This window comes from Malus sylvestris, chromosome 6 (genome assembly GCF_916048215.2).
Source record: "Malus sylvestris chromosome 6, drMalSylv7.2, whole genome shotgun sequence".
In the NCBI taxonomy this organism is placed as follows: Eukaryota; Viridiplantae; Streptophyta; class Magnoliopsida; order Rosales; family Rosaceae; genus Malus; species Malus sylvestris.
In genome coordinates, this window is record NC_062265.1 from 1,881,763 (window position 1) to 1,897,046 (window position 15,284).

At 41.9% G+C, this 15,284-nt stretch overlaps 1 protein-coding gene across 1 annotated transcript; it reads right to left on the reverse strand.

The window, feature by feature from the left end:
- Positions 1-145: 145 nt before the first annotated feature.
- Positions 146-15,210, reverse strand: LOC126627194 (RINT1-like protein MAG2L). Its single transcript, XM_050296631.1, has 5 exons — positions 14,636-15,210; positions 14,458-14,556; positions 13,257-13,366; positions 11,286-13,146; positions 146-878 (listed from the first exon to the last, which is right to left on the reverse strand). Exons 1-4 carry the CDS (start codon positions 14,928-14,930, stop codon positions 11,296-11,298), a joined length of 2,355 nt encoding a protein of 784 aa, XP_050152588.1. The 5' UTR covers positions 14,931-15,210; the 3' UTR covers positions 146-878; positions 11,286-11,295.
- Between the last annotated feature and the right edge of the window lie 74 nt (positions 15,211-15,284).

The window sequence follows — 15,284 nt, forward strand, 5'->3', positions numbered from 1 at the left end:
CATCCCAAATAGGAGTTACCAGTTGCACATACGATTAGGAGGCTAGCTGGCCACCAAAGTTCGAATCCTCTTTCCCGTGAATTAGTTTAGAATAACATATTGTCTTGTCATAAAAAGGAAAAAAAATAAAATGACATCCTCTATATTCACAAAAATTGCCTGTAAATGAAGCACGAACGCACATTCGAATTCAGTATTCTTAAGAGTGTTACTGCTACAATCCATACATTTTGGTCCTAACCAAGAGTGGTTAAATAGACAGACAACCACCAAGCGTTATCCCACTTAAGTGAAGTTGGCTGAGACAGGGTTAAATAGAAAAAAAAGGAAAATCCTTAAAAATCAATTAACACACAAAAAACCTGTCTTCTTTAAACATTGCGAAATGTATTGCTCCTTTTACAGCTTTTGACACATATCTGATCCTCAGGCGTTTCGGTTTTTGAGCTTGATAACCGGGTTAAAATATGCAGTCAATAATCTTCAAATGATACCGTAATTGCAGCCAACCATTATGTTATGCAGCACGCCACACCATGGTTGAGCAAAAGCCAGCATAACAATCGCAAATGCCACCACCAGGATTCTTGTTGACTGATGTGCCTCAATGATAGGGAGGATGCAGCCTGCAGCTACCACCGCACCCAGCACCTTCACAATTTTTGGCCATTTTAGGGCCTAGTGAGGTTTATGGATGACTGCCGAAAAGGGTCTGCAAGACTTCCTCTGTTGCTAGCAAGGTCCAACAGCTACTAGAGTGGCGGGAACCATGGAACATGGACATGCTACTATGGTTGCTCCCATTTCAGATATATTGCTGTTTCCCCACATTGCACTGGTCCAAGGACTCGTATATGGGCAACTAGGCCAAGGTACACCTAGTTTATTTAAACAGACAAAAAGTGAGACAGTTTATACGATCACAAAAGAAGTAACCAAAATAACAACTTCCAGAAAAACAATATAACAAAAGACAACAACCAAGATGCAGAACAAAATTATTTATCATGACCAGGACTTCTGAAAAATAATGATTGCCAATCGAAATTTGAACATTTGATACATTTGCAAACCTTCATAATCAAATATATTACCAATTTCATATTCTATTCATGAAAAAAAAGAATAATCAGTCCCTAATTATAATTAAAATAAAAAAAAGTATTAACCCAAGTTGTTTACCAGCCCCAATCCTTGATGTTTTCTTACAATCGATGCCTAAAGCATATAATTTCGACCACTTTCAGCCCAAAATAAACGACCAAACAACACCAAAATTCTGGAGTGAACTGCATCTGTTCCACAATTGCAGCATCCAGTTTCTTCAAGACCAGCCCCTCATTATCCCTATTAATTCAAATTTTCAAACACCTGCAAACTCCAACGTTGATATTCTACAACAGGATGTCTTTAAACCACAACACAAGTTTCTAAGATCTAAAAAGGCAGTCTTGTCAATCTGTCCATCAGTATGAGGAAAAGAGGCTAACGAACTTCCAGAATAAAAGGACAATAGTGATTAACTGTAGATGTTATGCAGATTTACAAACCATCCAAGTTCCAATGCTTCTTCACAAGATGGACTTTGCTCTGAAACTAAACGCTTCAGGATTTTTTCAAGCTAGGAATAAAAGTTTTGAATATTAAAATTGTGACAGCAGGAAGTTGCCTTGGTGGGGAATATGGATTTGAAATGGTGAGCTTTCAAGATCGTTGGGAAGTGGTCAGGACATTTTGTTGAGGATTTTCCAGGGATTCTTCATTGATGGAATTACCAATAAATACATTATTCTTCATCAATGGCCTGTTTAGATTATCTGTTGCCTTGTTGGCTAGGAAACGTTTCTGCAGATGGTGGAGGTTGTAAATCACTGGCTGCCTGAGCTATGGGAGGCCATCAGAGAGGTTCGGACTTCTATATGGAGGCCTAACAAGAGGGATTCATGTCTTTGTTTCTACAAAAGTTAGTGGTTGATGTCCTAAGTATGGGTTGTTCGTGAGAAAGGAAAATAGGAACTTAATTGAGGGCGTTGCTATGGGAAGGTAGCATATGCAAGTATTTTACCCATACTCCATTATTCCGCTATAAGGTTGGTAACTTCATATTTTTTGATGAATACAAACATGTTACTACTCATCTAAACAAAATAAGATAGAGTTGACTAGGAACCCAATTCAAAAGTAATAGATATATAATAATTTCTTCCCAGAACAAAATCCAACCCCTAATAAAACCAATTCCAACATATCTAGGGTTCTTCAGCCTTCCAATCTAAAAGAATAGGAGAAAGGCCTTGAACTTGTTACTTTATAAACATCAAAAGCCTACAGCAAGGACCAGAATCTGACCTCATCCACCACTGCACCACTGCAATCTTAAAACCATTTTGTGTTTCATCCAAATAACTCAGAAAGCTAACGCCAGTACACCCCATAAAACATTGACCTTTTGCCCCAACTATTGGGTAGCAACTGTTTATCGAGACGTGTTGTTATGTTACTTCTGTGTAGTTGGTGGATGGTAGACTTACTATTCATTTGGTGAACTACTTGTCCACTCCTGAGTCCTGACCAATGATGTTGTACTTTGCTTACTTTATTTTGATAAAGCTTATGGTAAAAAGGTAAATAAAGTAAAACTTGTTAACACTTGCATCCTAATGATCCTGGATGCAACAAGAATTTGTATCTAATTTAAACGCTTTTGCATGTGTTACTCAAACTCCGCCTATGTCTTACATGGCCGGTCCCAAGCCCGGATAAAGGAGGAGGGGGAGGGCGTCAGGTAGTCGACAGCCGGCACTCCATGATCACGTCGAATCCTTATGAAAATGAATCCAGAACAAAATCGCGCTAAAGCTAGGGCGTCACCCGTAAGTGGCGCGCTGTGTGGCCTGAGCACAGTGATAAGTGAGCAAGGGTCGCTGTATCTCCATCGGCACCCGGATGCAGTGTTAAATGAGCAAGGGGGCCATAGAAACTTCTTTTCGAACGACTCCACTCAAAGTTGTTTGGGAGCATATGCTCCTATCAACTTTACCCGGGACACACAAAAGAAGTACTTTGATCCTATTAGACGGGGGAGGGTGAAGAAGCTAGGACAGAAGGGTAGAGTTCAAGAGAGCAAAATGCGTTTAGGAACGTGGAATATAGGAACCTTAACGGGAAAATCTATGGAAGTAGTGGAAGTTATGGTGAGGAGAAGGATAAATATTATGTGCCTACAAGAAACTAAGTGGGTTGGTAGTAAGGCAAAGGATCTAGAAAACTCAGGGTTTAAACTTTGGTATTCGGGCACAAATAGAACGAGAAACGGTGTTGGCATCATCGTGGACAAGACCTTGGTACAAGATGTTGTAGATGTCAAGAGGGTAGGAGATAGAATCATGGCAATCAAGATTGTAATAGGACAAGAACTTATCAATGTGATTAGTGCGTACGCACCTCAAGTAGGGTTGGATACGAGTTCGAAGGAGAAATTTTGGGAAGATCTTGGAGACTTGGTGCAAGGAATTGCTCAGACGGAGAAGTTATTTATAGGAGGAGATTTAAATGGACACGTGGGCAGGGAGACAGGCAACTATGGAGGTTTTCATGGTGGCCATGGTTTTGGGGAGAGAAACGAGGATGGGGAAGCTATCTTGGATTTTGCAATGGCATATGATCTCTTCTTAGCCAACACCTTCTTTAAGAAGAGAGAAGAACATGTGATCACCTACAAGAGTGGGTCGTCAAAAACACAAATAGATTTTCTTCTAATGAGGAAAGGGGATCGTATAACTTGTAAGGATTGCAAAGTTATACCAGGAGAGAGCGTGGCTAATCAACATCGCTTGTTGGTGATGGATGTACATATCAAAAGAGTAAGACAAAAGAACAAGACTTGGAAGTGCCCAAGGACTAGATGGTGGAATCTAAAAGAAGAAAAACAAGCCATTTTCAAAGAGAAGGTAATCACCCAATGTGTGTGGGATAGAGAGGGGGAAGCTAGCCAAATGTGGGATTCCATGGCTAGTTGTATCCGAAAAGTAGCAAAAGAGGTATTAGGAGAGTCCAAGGGCTTTGCCCCACACCAAAAGGAATCTTGGTGGTGGAATGAGGAGGTACAAACAAAGGTGAAGGCTAAGAAGGAATGTTGTAAAGCCTTATACAAGGAGAGGACTGATGAAAATGGTGAAAGGTATAGAAAAGCGAAGCAAGAGGCGAAGAAAGCTGTCAGAGAAGCTAAGTTAGCGGCTTACGACGATATGTATAAACGACTAGATACCAAAGAAGGAGAGTTGGATATCTATAAACTATCTAGAGCAAGGGAAAAGAAGACAAGGGACCTAAACCAAGTGAGGTGCATCAAGGATGAGGATGGAAAGGTTCTTGCTACAGAGAACGCGGTTAAAGACAGATGGAGAGGTTATTTTCATAATCTTTTCAATGAAGGACATGAAATGAGTGCTTCTTTAGGGGAGTTGAGTAACTCAGAAGAGTGTAGAAACTACTCTTTTTATCGTCGAATCCGGAAGGAAGAAGTGGTTGTAGCTTTGAAGAAGATGAAGCATAAAAAAGCAATAGGCCCAGACGATATACCAATCGAAGTGTGGAAACTTTTGGGAGAGACAGGTATAACATGGCTCACTGACCTTTTCAATAGGATTTTGAAAACGAAGAAGATGCCAAATGAGTGGCGAATGAGCACTTTGGTGCCTATCTACAAGAATAAGGGCGACGTACAAAATTGCATGAACTATAGGGGTATTAAGCTAATGAGTCATACAATGAAGCTCTGGGAGAGAGTCATTGAGCATAGATTGAGGCAAGAGACACGGGTTTCGGACAACCAATTCGGGTTCATGCCAGGGCGCTCAACCATGGAGGCAATCTATCTCTTACGAAGATTGATGGAAAGATATAGAGATTGGAAAAAGGATTTACACATGGTCTTTATAGATTTGGAAAAAGCGTATGTTAGGGTCCCAAGAGACATTCTTTGGAGGATTTTAGAGAAGAAAGGAGTACGAGTAGCATATATCCAAGCTATAAAGGATATGTATGAAGGAGCAAAGACTGCCGTAAGAACTCATGAAGGACAAACCGAAAGCTTTCCCATAACTGTAGGATTACATCAAGGCTCATCCTTAAGTCCTTACCTTTTTGCGTTGGTAATGGATGAGTTAACACGACATATTCAAGATGATATTCCTTGGTGTATGCTTTTCGCAGACGATATAGTGTTGATAGATGAAACTCAGGAAGGGGTAAATGCAAAGCTTAACCTTTGGAGAGAAGTGTTGGAATCTAAAGGTCTTCGCCTAAGCCGATCAAAGACAGAATATATGGAGTGCAAGTTCAGTGCAAATGGAGGCCAAAACGAGTTAGGGGTGAGGATCGGAGATCAAGAAATACCAAAGAGCGACCGTTTTCGTTACCTAGGATCTATCTTGCAAAAGAACGGAGAATTAGATGGAGATCTCAACCATAGAATACAAGCTGGATGGATGAAGTGGAAGAGTGCATCCGGCGTGTTGTGTGACCGCCGTATGCCACTGAAGCTCAAGGGAAAATTTTATAGGACGGCAATAAGGCCGGCGATGCTGTATGGCACAGAATGTTGGGCGGTGAAACATCAACACGTACACAAAATGGGTGTAGCGGAGATGAGGATGCTTCGTTGGATGTGTGGGCACACGAGAAAGGATAAGATTAGGAATGAGGATATCCGGGGTAAAGTAGGAGTAGCTGAAATTGAAGGAAAGATGAGAGAAAATCGGTTACGGTGGTTTGGACATGTGCAAAGAAGGCCTACTGACGTTCCGATTAGAAGATGCGACTATGGGACAGAGGTTCAGGGCCGAAGGGGTAGAGGAAGACCTAGGAAAACTTTGGAAGAGACTCTAAGAAAAGACTTAGAGTACTTGGATCTAACGAAGGACATGACACAGGATCGAGCACAATGGCGTTCTAAGATTCATATAGCCGATCCCACTCAGTGACTTGGATTTTCCAAGTCTCCAACCGAGAAGTTTTCCTCATTCGGGAAATTAAGAGAACACTACCCCAACCTACATGCTCCACTCAGAAAGCTTCAACATACAAGCTTTAACAAAAGAAAATTCAAAGAACTTAGCGAAGAAGGCTTTGGTGTATTTAACACAATACGTTGAAATGAAGGAAAGCTTATTTATTGATATCCCCGATAAGCTACAAATATGTACATATACATGAGTCAAAATAAGCACACAAGAGGGAGCCTTCACAAAGGTTGCTTAGGAGAAGTCTCAGCAGTCGGTAGAGCCCCAGAAAGAGAAGGCACCGGAGGGGGATCATTTGGAGCCTCAGTACTGGACAGAACCCTAGAAGGAGGAGGCATCAGAGGTTGATCATTTGGAGCTTCATTACGCGGTACAGCCCCAGAAGACGAAGGCAATAAATGCCTTTGGAACAAACCCACAAATCTCTGATGATCAAGTAAAACCTGACCATCAGTTTCCTTCATCTGGTCAAGCTTCCTCTTCATGTTTGTAGCATAGTCATGTGCGAGCCGGTGCAACTGTTTATTCTCATGCTTGAGCCCTCTAATCTCCTGTTTGAGACTCATCACTTCAGCCGCCAATGATTCAACTTGGCGGGTTCGAGCAAATAGGCGTTGGGCCATATTAGACACAGAACCTGCACACTGAACACTGAGAGCCAGCGAATCCTTAACAGCTAACTCATCAGACCGTTTGGAAAGTAGTCTGTTATCTTTGGGAGTGAGAAGGTTCCTGGCCACCACCGCAGCGGTCATATCATTCTTCATCACGGAATCCCCAACGGTAAGAGGACCAGTAGGGGAGACGAAGGATGGGCGCCATATGTTGTCTGGAGAAGGCGGGGCTGCCTCTTCAACAAGGTTCAAGTCAAAACGACGGTCGGAGGGGCCAGACATTTTCAAAGGTGTTGAAGAGAGAAGAGGTCGGACAAATCAAGATCTTAGTAGTGCAAGAATGAAGCTTCTACTGGTGGAGATTCAAGTGTGCTTTGGAACTTAATGCCAGCCCCTATAAAAATCTGCACTCGACGAAGCTTCAGAAATCGAAGAGGCGCCTGCTCAGAAATCGAAGAGGCGCCTGCTCAGAAATCGAAGAGGCGTTTGCTTTCTCAAAAGCTGGGCTGCTTAGAGATCACGAGGGTTGATCTCAGAAATCGAAGAGGCGTTTGCTTTCTCAAAAGTTGGGCTGCTCAAAGACCACGAAGGCCGATCTCAAAAATCGAAGAGGCGCTCGCTTTCTCAAAAGCTGGGCTCCCCAGAGACCACGAGGGCCGATATCAGAAATCGAAGAGGCACCTACTTTTCCAGCCTTTTCCAGCCTTGTCAGCACCTGTCACACGCACACTCAGTTTTGCGGAAATTATGGGCATTCTGTCAAAGACTTCTGGGGAAGTAGAAAACACATGAATCTTACTGTTCAATCACCCACTTCCCACACGCAACAATAGCTCATGGGTACCACAGATAACTTTGCCAAAGTTCTCTGCCAAAGTTGAGCACGTGAAGCTTGCAGCTCCCACTACATCGCTCTGACCAAGAAGGGTAAAAGAATAGCAAAGAAACAGCACTAACAAAGTTTAGACCCATAAATTTTGAAGGTCTAGCTACCATATTATTACCCACAAGGGTAAAGGAACAGTACCACTGCTGGATAATTGGAAAGTCCCTGTGTGTCAACCTCTGTGCTTCGTGGCAAGGTAGACTAGCAAACATGCCCAACCTTTACTCACATTCGAGAAAACACTCCCAATAAGATTGCTTGCTCCAAAATCGAAGAGGCACCGTCCTCCGAATCTCGAGAGCCAGACTCCCAACATGACTACTTTCTTAAAAATCGAAGAGAGGGTAAAGGAACAGTACCATTGCTGGATAATTGGAAAGTCCCTGTGTGTCAACCTCTGTGCTTCGTGGCAAGGTAGACTAGCAAACATGCCCAACCTTTACTCACATTCGAGAAAACACTCCCAACAAGATTGCTTGCTCCAAAATCGAAGAGGCACCGCCCTCCGAATCTCGAGAGCCAGACTCCCAACATGATTACTTTCTCAAAAATCGAAGAGACACTGCTCCCCGAATCTTGAGAGCCAGACCCCCAGCATGATTGCTTTCTCAAAAATCGATGAGGCATCGTTCTCCGAATCAATCGAAGAGGCGCTCGCTTTCTCAAAAGCTGGGCTGCTCAGAGACCACGAGGGCCGATCTCAGAAATCGAAGAGGCACCTACTTTTCTAGCCTTGTCAACACCTGTCACACGCACACTCAGCTTTGCAGAAATTATGGGCATTCTGTCGAAGACTTCTGGTGAAGTAGAAAGCACATGAATCTTACTGTTCAATCACCCACTTCCCACACGCAACAATAGCTCATGGGTACCACAAATAACTTTGCCAAAGTTCTCTGCCAAAGTTGAGCACGTGAAGCTTGCAGCTCCCACTACATCGCTCTGACCAAGAAAGGTAAAAGAATAGCAAAGAAACAGCACTAACAAAAGTTTAGACACATAAATTTTGAAGGTCTAGCTACCATATTATTACCCACAACTGTAAAGGAACAGTACCACTGCTGGATAATTGGAAAGTCCCTGTGTGTCAACCTCTGTGCTTCGTGGCAAGGTAGACTAGCAAACATGCCCAACCTTTACTCACATTCGAGAAAACACTCCCAATAAGATTGCTTGCTCCAAAATCGAAGAGGCACCGTCCTCCGAATCTCGAGAGCCAGACTCCCAACATGACTACTTTCTCAAAATCGAAGAGAGGGTAAAGGAACAGTACCATTGCTGGATAATTGGAAAGTCCCTGTGTGTCAACCTTTGTGCTTCGTGGCAAGGTAGACTAGCAAACATGCCCAACCTTTACTCACATTCGAGACAACACTCCCAACAAGATTGCTTGCTCCAAAATCGAAGAGGCACCACCCTCCGAATCTCGAGAGCCAGACTCCCAACATGATTACTTCCTCAAAAATCGAAGAGACACTGCTCTCCGAATCTCGAGAGTCATACCCCCAGCATGATTGCTTTCTCAAAAATCGAAGAGGCATCGTTCTCCGAATCTCGAGAGCCAGATACCACAGACCACTTTTTCAAAGTGCTCTGACAGAGTTAAAACATGTGAAACTGGCAGCTCCCACTACCGTGCTATGACCAAGCAGGGTAAAGGAATAGCATTACTACTTGTTGTTAGGGAGACTCCTATATATGTCGACCTCCATCCCCAACGGACAGGCAGACCTGCAAAAATGCTCAACCCTTCATCATATCTGAGAGGGCACTCCCAACGAAGCCTTTCGAAATATTCAGCTTTCTTTCCCCCCGATAATACCTCTGCAAACAAGCTATACTAGAGCAAGAATATCTCATATCATCAGGGTTAAAAGCAAGAGTATCCCATATCATGCTTTTTCCCTGTCTTTTCTTTTGGCCTTGTTTTTACCTGCAAGACAAGGAGAAAGAGAACAATCAGTCAGCACTTGGAATCAAGCTTCCAGCCAGGAACTGACTGCCTGGAACCCCTTACCTGATTACTTACCTGGCATTGCTCTCGAGTACTCATCTTCAACATCTTATGTTTCCAGGGAAGATTCCGCATCTGCTTGAGGAACAGATAGGGCAAGTGCGAAGGATACAAGGAAGCATGTGGAGACAAACGTAACAGCACACGTGCCGATACATTCATTACTCTGTCAAAAGCAAAAGTATCCCATATCAGCAGGGTGGAACGTACTCTAGATTTGATGGACTTGTTTTGACCCTCAAATTCTTCAGTCGGCCTTATACTCTGGAGGAAACCAGAAAACCCTCCAGCTCAGTTCAAGAATAAGCCTGTGGAAAGTTACTTCTTCAAAAGCAAAAGTATCTCATATCATCTCTTCTCATTTTTCTTCTCTTTATCCTTCATGCTGCTGCAAGATGGGGAGAAGGTGAACAATCAGTCGGAGCTCTGATTGCTTACCTTGTCTGTCACCTCTTTCAGCAGACCCCCTAGCTCGGCGACTTGGGGGACTCCTACTACATGGTTTGTATCGCGCTTGACCAAGCCTGAAACTACAAGTAAGCTTCAAGTGAAATTGATACATTACCTTGTGCATCTCCACCAGTTAAAGATACCACCCCTGGATGGAGGAAGAGTACTTCCAGAGAAGATGCCACATCTACCTATGAGACAGATAAGGCAAGTCAAGACGACACCACACTCCGATACTTAGAAGTTTCGTGATTACGAGATCATTCTCCCACAATATTTCCTAATGTCATTTGTACTAAATCATTCACTTGTACTCACTAAATGAGAGCTTGAACCTATGTACTTGTGTAAACCCTTCACAATTAATGAGAACTCTTCTATTCCGTGGACGTAGCCAATCTGGGTGAACCACGTACATCTTGTGTTTGCTTTCCTATCTCTATCCATTTATATACTTATCCACACTAATGACCGGAGCAATCTAGCGAAGATCACAAAAAGCAATCGTTTTCGCTACCTAGGATCTATCTTGCAAGAGAACGGAGAATTAGATGGAGATCTCAACCATAGAATACGAGCTGGATGGAAAGAGTGCATCCGGCGTGTTGTGTGACCGTCGTAGGCCACTGAAGCTCAAGGGAAAATTTTATAGGACGGCAATAAGGCTAGCGATGTTGTATGGCACAGAATGTTGGGTGGTGAAGCATCAACACGTACACAAAATGGGTGTAGCGGAGATGAGGATGCTTCGTGGGATGTGTGGGCACACGAGAAAGGATAAGATTGGGAATGAGGATATCCGAGGTAAAGTAGGAGTAGCCGAAATTGTAGGAAAGATGAGAAAAAATCGGCTCCGGTGATTTTGAACATGTGCAAAGAAGGCCGACTGACGCTCCGGTTCGAAGATGTGACTACGGGACAGAGGTTCAGGGCCGAAGGGGTAGAGGAAGACCTAGGACAACTTTGGAAGAGACTCTAAGAAAAGACTTAGAGTACTTGGATCTAACGGAGGACATGACACAAAACCGAGCGCAATGGCGTTATAGGATTCATATAGCCGACCCCACTTAGTGGGAAAAGGCTTTGTTGTTGTTGTTGTTGTTGTTGTTGCATGTGTTACTCAAGCTATTTTCACTTATTTTCTTATTTTCTTATTCTGTGAGAAACTTGCACGCTTTGTTTCTGTTGCTTTTCATACCCTCAAGCTAATTCCACTTTCATCAAAAGATACATGTAAAATTCTAGATAAATGCACAAAATTTGTTTCATTGTCACCATTTTAAGAATTAAGAAATTACCTGAAATGCTTCACCTTCTTCCTTTGTTCATTTTCAGTAGCTTTATGGTCTCTATAGTACGGGGAAAAAATGCTTCAGGCCGAACACAAAAAGGCTGGAAAACAGAAAACAATGCTTGCATATCCGTTTCGAACTGTTTGATCCTATTATCAAAAGGTTGAATACCACATCCGATACCACTGGAAGATATGAAATGGTCAAGTCCCTCAGAAACACTTCTCCACAGATCTAAGAAGTCTTTGGGATTAAGACGCATTCTCAAAAGCATGAGATGACTTCTCAAAACATCTAACGGTTCAATGAAATCAACTGATATAGTTATATCCATGGCTGCTGATATTTCCACTGGAGTCGAGCCTTCTAGTTGTTGGTCATAATGTTTCACCTTTTGCACATATTCCCATGAAAGAGTTTCAAACTGACGAAGGAGAACAGAAATGATCTCCAACAACCAGTTAGTTGCAAGCTCCGACAAGCTTTTTATTTCTTCTCTGAAGAAACTGATCTCAGTACTGTCATCTTTCTCCTGGTCACTAGTATCATTTTCAGCAACTTTCATCTCCAAGAAGTTCACATCATCACTCCACTGTCGAAGTTTGGATTCGACATATTTGGAAGCATTAACTGATCCAGATAGTCTAACTAAGGCATCATCATCAAGATTGTCAGGAGAAATTTCAGTTTTATTGCACCGTAGAAGCAAAACTTTAAAAAAGTACCAGAGGAATCTGACAGCAGTTGACCTAACAAATTGTATACGTGCTAAAGTGGAAGGCATAGTTTGGCATTTTTCAACCATTTCCCAGGTGATTCTAAGGGCAGATTCTGCAATTAACGGAGCTCTGTAGTCTTCTCTAGTTGAAAGAAGAAACTGCTCAAATTCCGTATCCAATTGCAAGGCATCTTGATGTTTTTCATCAACTAACCAAGCTCTTTCAGATTTCAAATCTGTTTTGAATTTCCTACAGGCATTTTTAAGCTCTATCTTTCCCCAAATCTTCAGCCAATCCGGCCTTTTACAAAACACCATCAAAGCTGAAATGCTTCCAGAAAGACTTTCCACCCTTTCTGACTCTGTCAGAAACAGAGTGACATCTGAACTTACAAGTGACTGCATTTGTTTATCAAATAAAACTATAAGGTCGACCAGATGAAGCCATAATTCTATAACTTCAGATTTCATTTGTTTGTCCTTGTATCTTTCTGCAAGATCTGTAAAAATGCTTTTCGCCAAAAATTCAGAGAGCAGTTGTACCATGGCTGCAACCCAAGCTTCTTTAGCACTATAGTTTACCAATCTTGCTTTATCAATCAGAGGCTGCAACACATCATCAACTCCTGCAATAAAACCCCTTGTAGTTTTGTGTGCAAGAGCAAATATAAGTTCAGGCTGGTCAATCCACTTGGAAAAGTGGTATTCCAACCGTGAGGCAATAGGAGACACCAACTCATCGATAGCCCAAAGCTGTATCATGCACACCTCTTGTCCTAAGAGATTGAGCTGTCGTTTTTCACGCCTTGTTTGTAGATGCTGTAAAGCACAGAGAGCTAAGAAGCTATTCGAATAACTCTTTCTTTTTTCTCCCTGCATTAAAACTAATGGGTTTGGGAGACCTGCGATTTTCTCACTTTCTATTTGTGATGTTGAAAGTTTTGGCGGCCATCCCAGAGAAGCAAGAAGAGATCTGTGATCGGCAAAAACTTGTGGACGAAGAATAGCCAAAGTTTTATCCACCCTCCCATCAACAGATGTCAAAAGATGATGCCACTGTGGTTGAAGTTTCATAACATCAACCAACACTTCCAAATCATTCAATGCTTTTATGGCTTGAAGCAACTTTTCGTGCTTTGTTCCAGCATCCTGCATTCATAAGATACGGTATGATCAACTGACCCTTGTGAATTAATCTACCATTCAACTCTGCATTGAAAATTAATAAGAAGAAATGACAAAATTGTTTCAGTCGATACAGATGAATTTGAAAGCATTCCAGAGAACATTTTTCCACCATGGAAATTCACAAAACAGAAAACTGCATCTTCTAGATCTCCAACCCGAGCTTCTAACTGTAGAGTAGTCTCTGAAATATTAAGAGGGTAGTTTAGCTTGAGACTTCTACAACACTGAAAGCAATATCAAGAATGAAATGCATGTCACATCCAGCAGTGAAATATAAGACGTTTGGATATCAAGAGAAAATAAATTATAAATATAAAAAAACATGTATTAAAAAAGATACAAAAGAGAAAATGGAAATTGTCATGCGAAAATACTGCAGCAGCAGCATCACAATTTCAGATTTGGGAGCTCACTATCACAAGCATTTTGAAGAAAACACACATTCAATAAAAATTTCAGCCTCGTAACAAATGAGATATGGGATTTACTTGATAACTTTTCCACCATAAAACACAGCAATGTATTTGAGTTACAAAAATCAATCTAACAAGGTTTGTAAATATTTTGTAATTCAAAGATTTGTCGGATGTACCTAGATATTTGGAGTAATTTGTATAAAGCAAATGCTGGCAATATATAATATGGTACCTAATGCATAACGTGGTAACATGGTAAACTGCTTCCGAGTAATAATATCTTCTGTACAATGTAGATATCAAAAACTACAGTATTATAAACAATCACACCCTTTACCGCTTCACTCTTTGCAATAGAAAAGTGAAAAGTTTTTGTGGTTAGGTTACCGGACGAAATTTGGCAGGGACATCTTATGCATTATACGTCCTACATGTAATCTATGAATGCTAAGCATTTTGAGCCCAAAAAGTAGTAAATAGTACAGCGATACTCGTAAAAATAAGGGCAGGTTTGAAAGGAGTTACATGGATGAGCTACACATTTGCAGCCACCTCGTGCAATTAACATAAGAATCATATGTATTATGTGGTACGTTTGGCATTATAACTCTACTATACTGTCTTTTTGGCATCGCTTTGTCAAAGTGTACTCAACAAAACTACATAGTTTAAAAGAACAGAACATGAATGTGAGGAATTCAGAATTGACAGCTTTTAAACAACGGTTGAGTTAATTCAATAAAGTGGCACTGAGTTATTGAGAACTGCACGGCTTCAATGGCGAATCGTATACACTAAATTACACAAATATCTGAAATTGAAGAATGCATTACAAAATGGTCACTCCCTAACTCACCAAGATAACTGCGAATGGTCTCAATTCGCAACACTTCCCTAGCAAGCTGAGGCAGTTCCGTACCCAAAACTCGCTGCAACTTCTTCAAGCCACTCCCATCTGCAATGCCCAAAAGAAGGAGATAAATTAAATGACCCAAATTTCGAAAACCCAGATGGAGATAAAAGAATGCACGTACACTGGGAAGTGAGGAGGCTGAGATTCTGAAGACTGATGTGAAGATTGTGGAGGGTGGTTTTCGCCGAAGACGAGAGGCGAATCCAGGACACGGTGCGTTGGGTGAGAGCTGTTTGGAGCGCTTGGAGATGAGAATTCAAATCAGAGTAGTGAGAGCGAAGTGCTGCCAAAAGAGGAGGAGCTTTGTGAAGAACATCTTCCTGGGCTGGGAAATGGTGGTTCAAAAACCTCAATTGGTCAGAGGAGATGTCGATGGGTTTCGGCAGAGAGAGAGTGGAGGAAGGGGTAGCTTCCATCTGAAATTGGGAATCGAATCGAACGATCGGGAAGATGGAAAGGTCGCGTGTGGTTCTGGTTCTGGTTATGGTTCGGCAGGTTGCAGAGATAGAAGAAAGAAAGGGAGAGGGAAGAGAGAGAGGGGGAACAAGTTAGGCCGCCGTGGATGTTTGGACCGGCGGGAGGAGAGTTGTACGCTGGGGTTTTGGAACAATGAAACTAGTACGGCATTATGAAAGTACTTTTGCAGAAAGCACTTTTGAAACTTAAAAATGCATCTGTAATATGCATAATATATTGTATCTTTACTTGTACAAAACATGCATCTGTATTATGAGGATTGTTGAGATATGTTGTACTGGCTAAAAAGTACT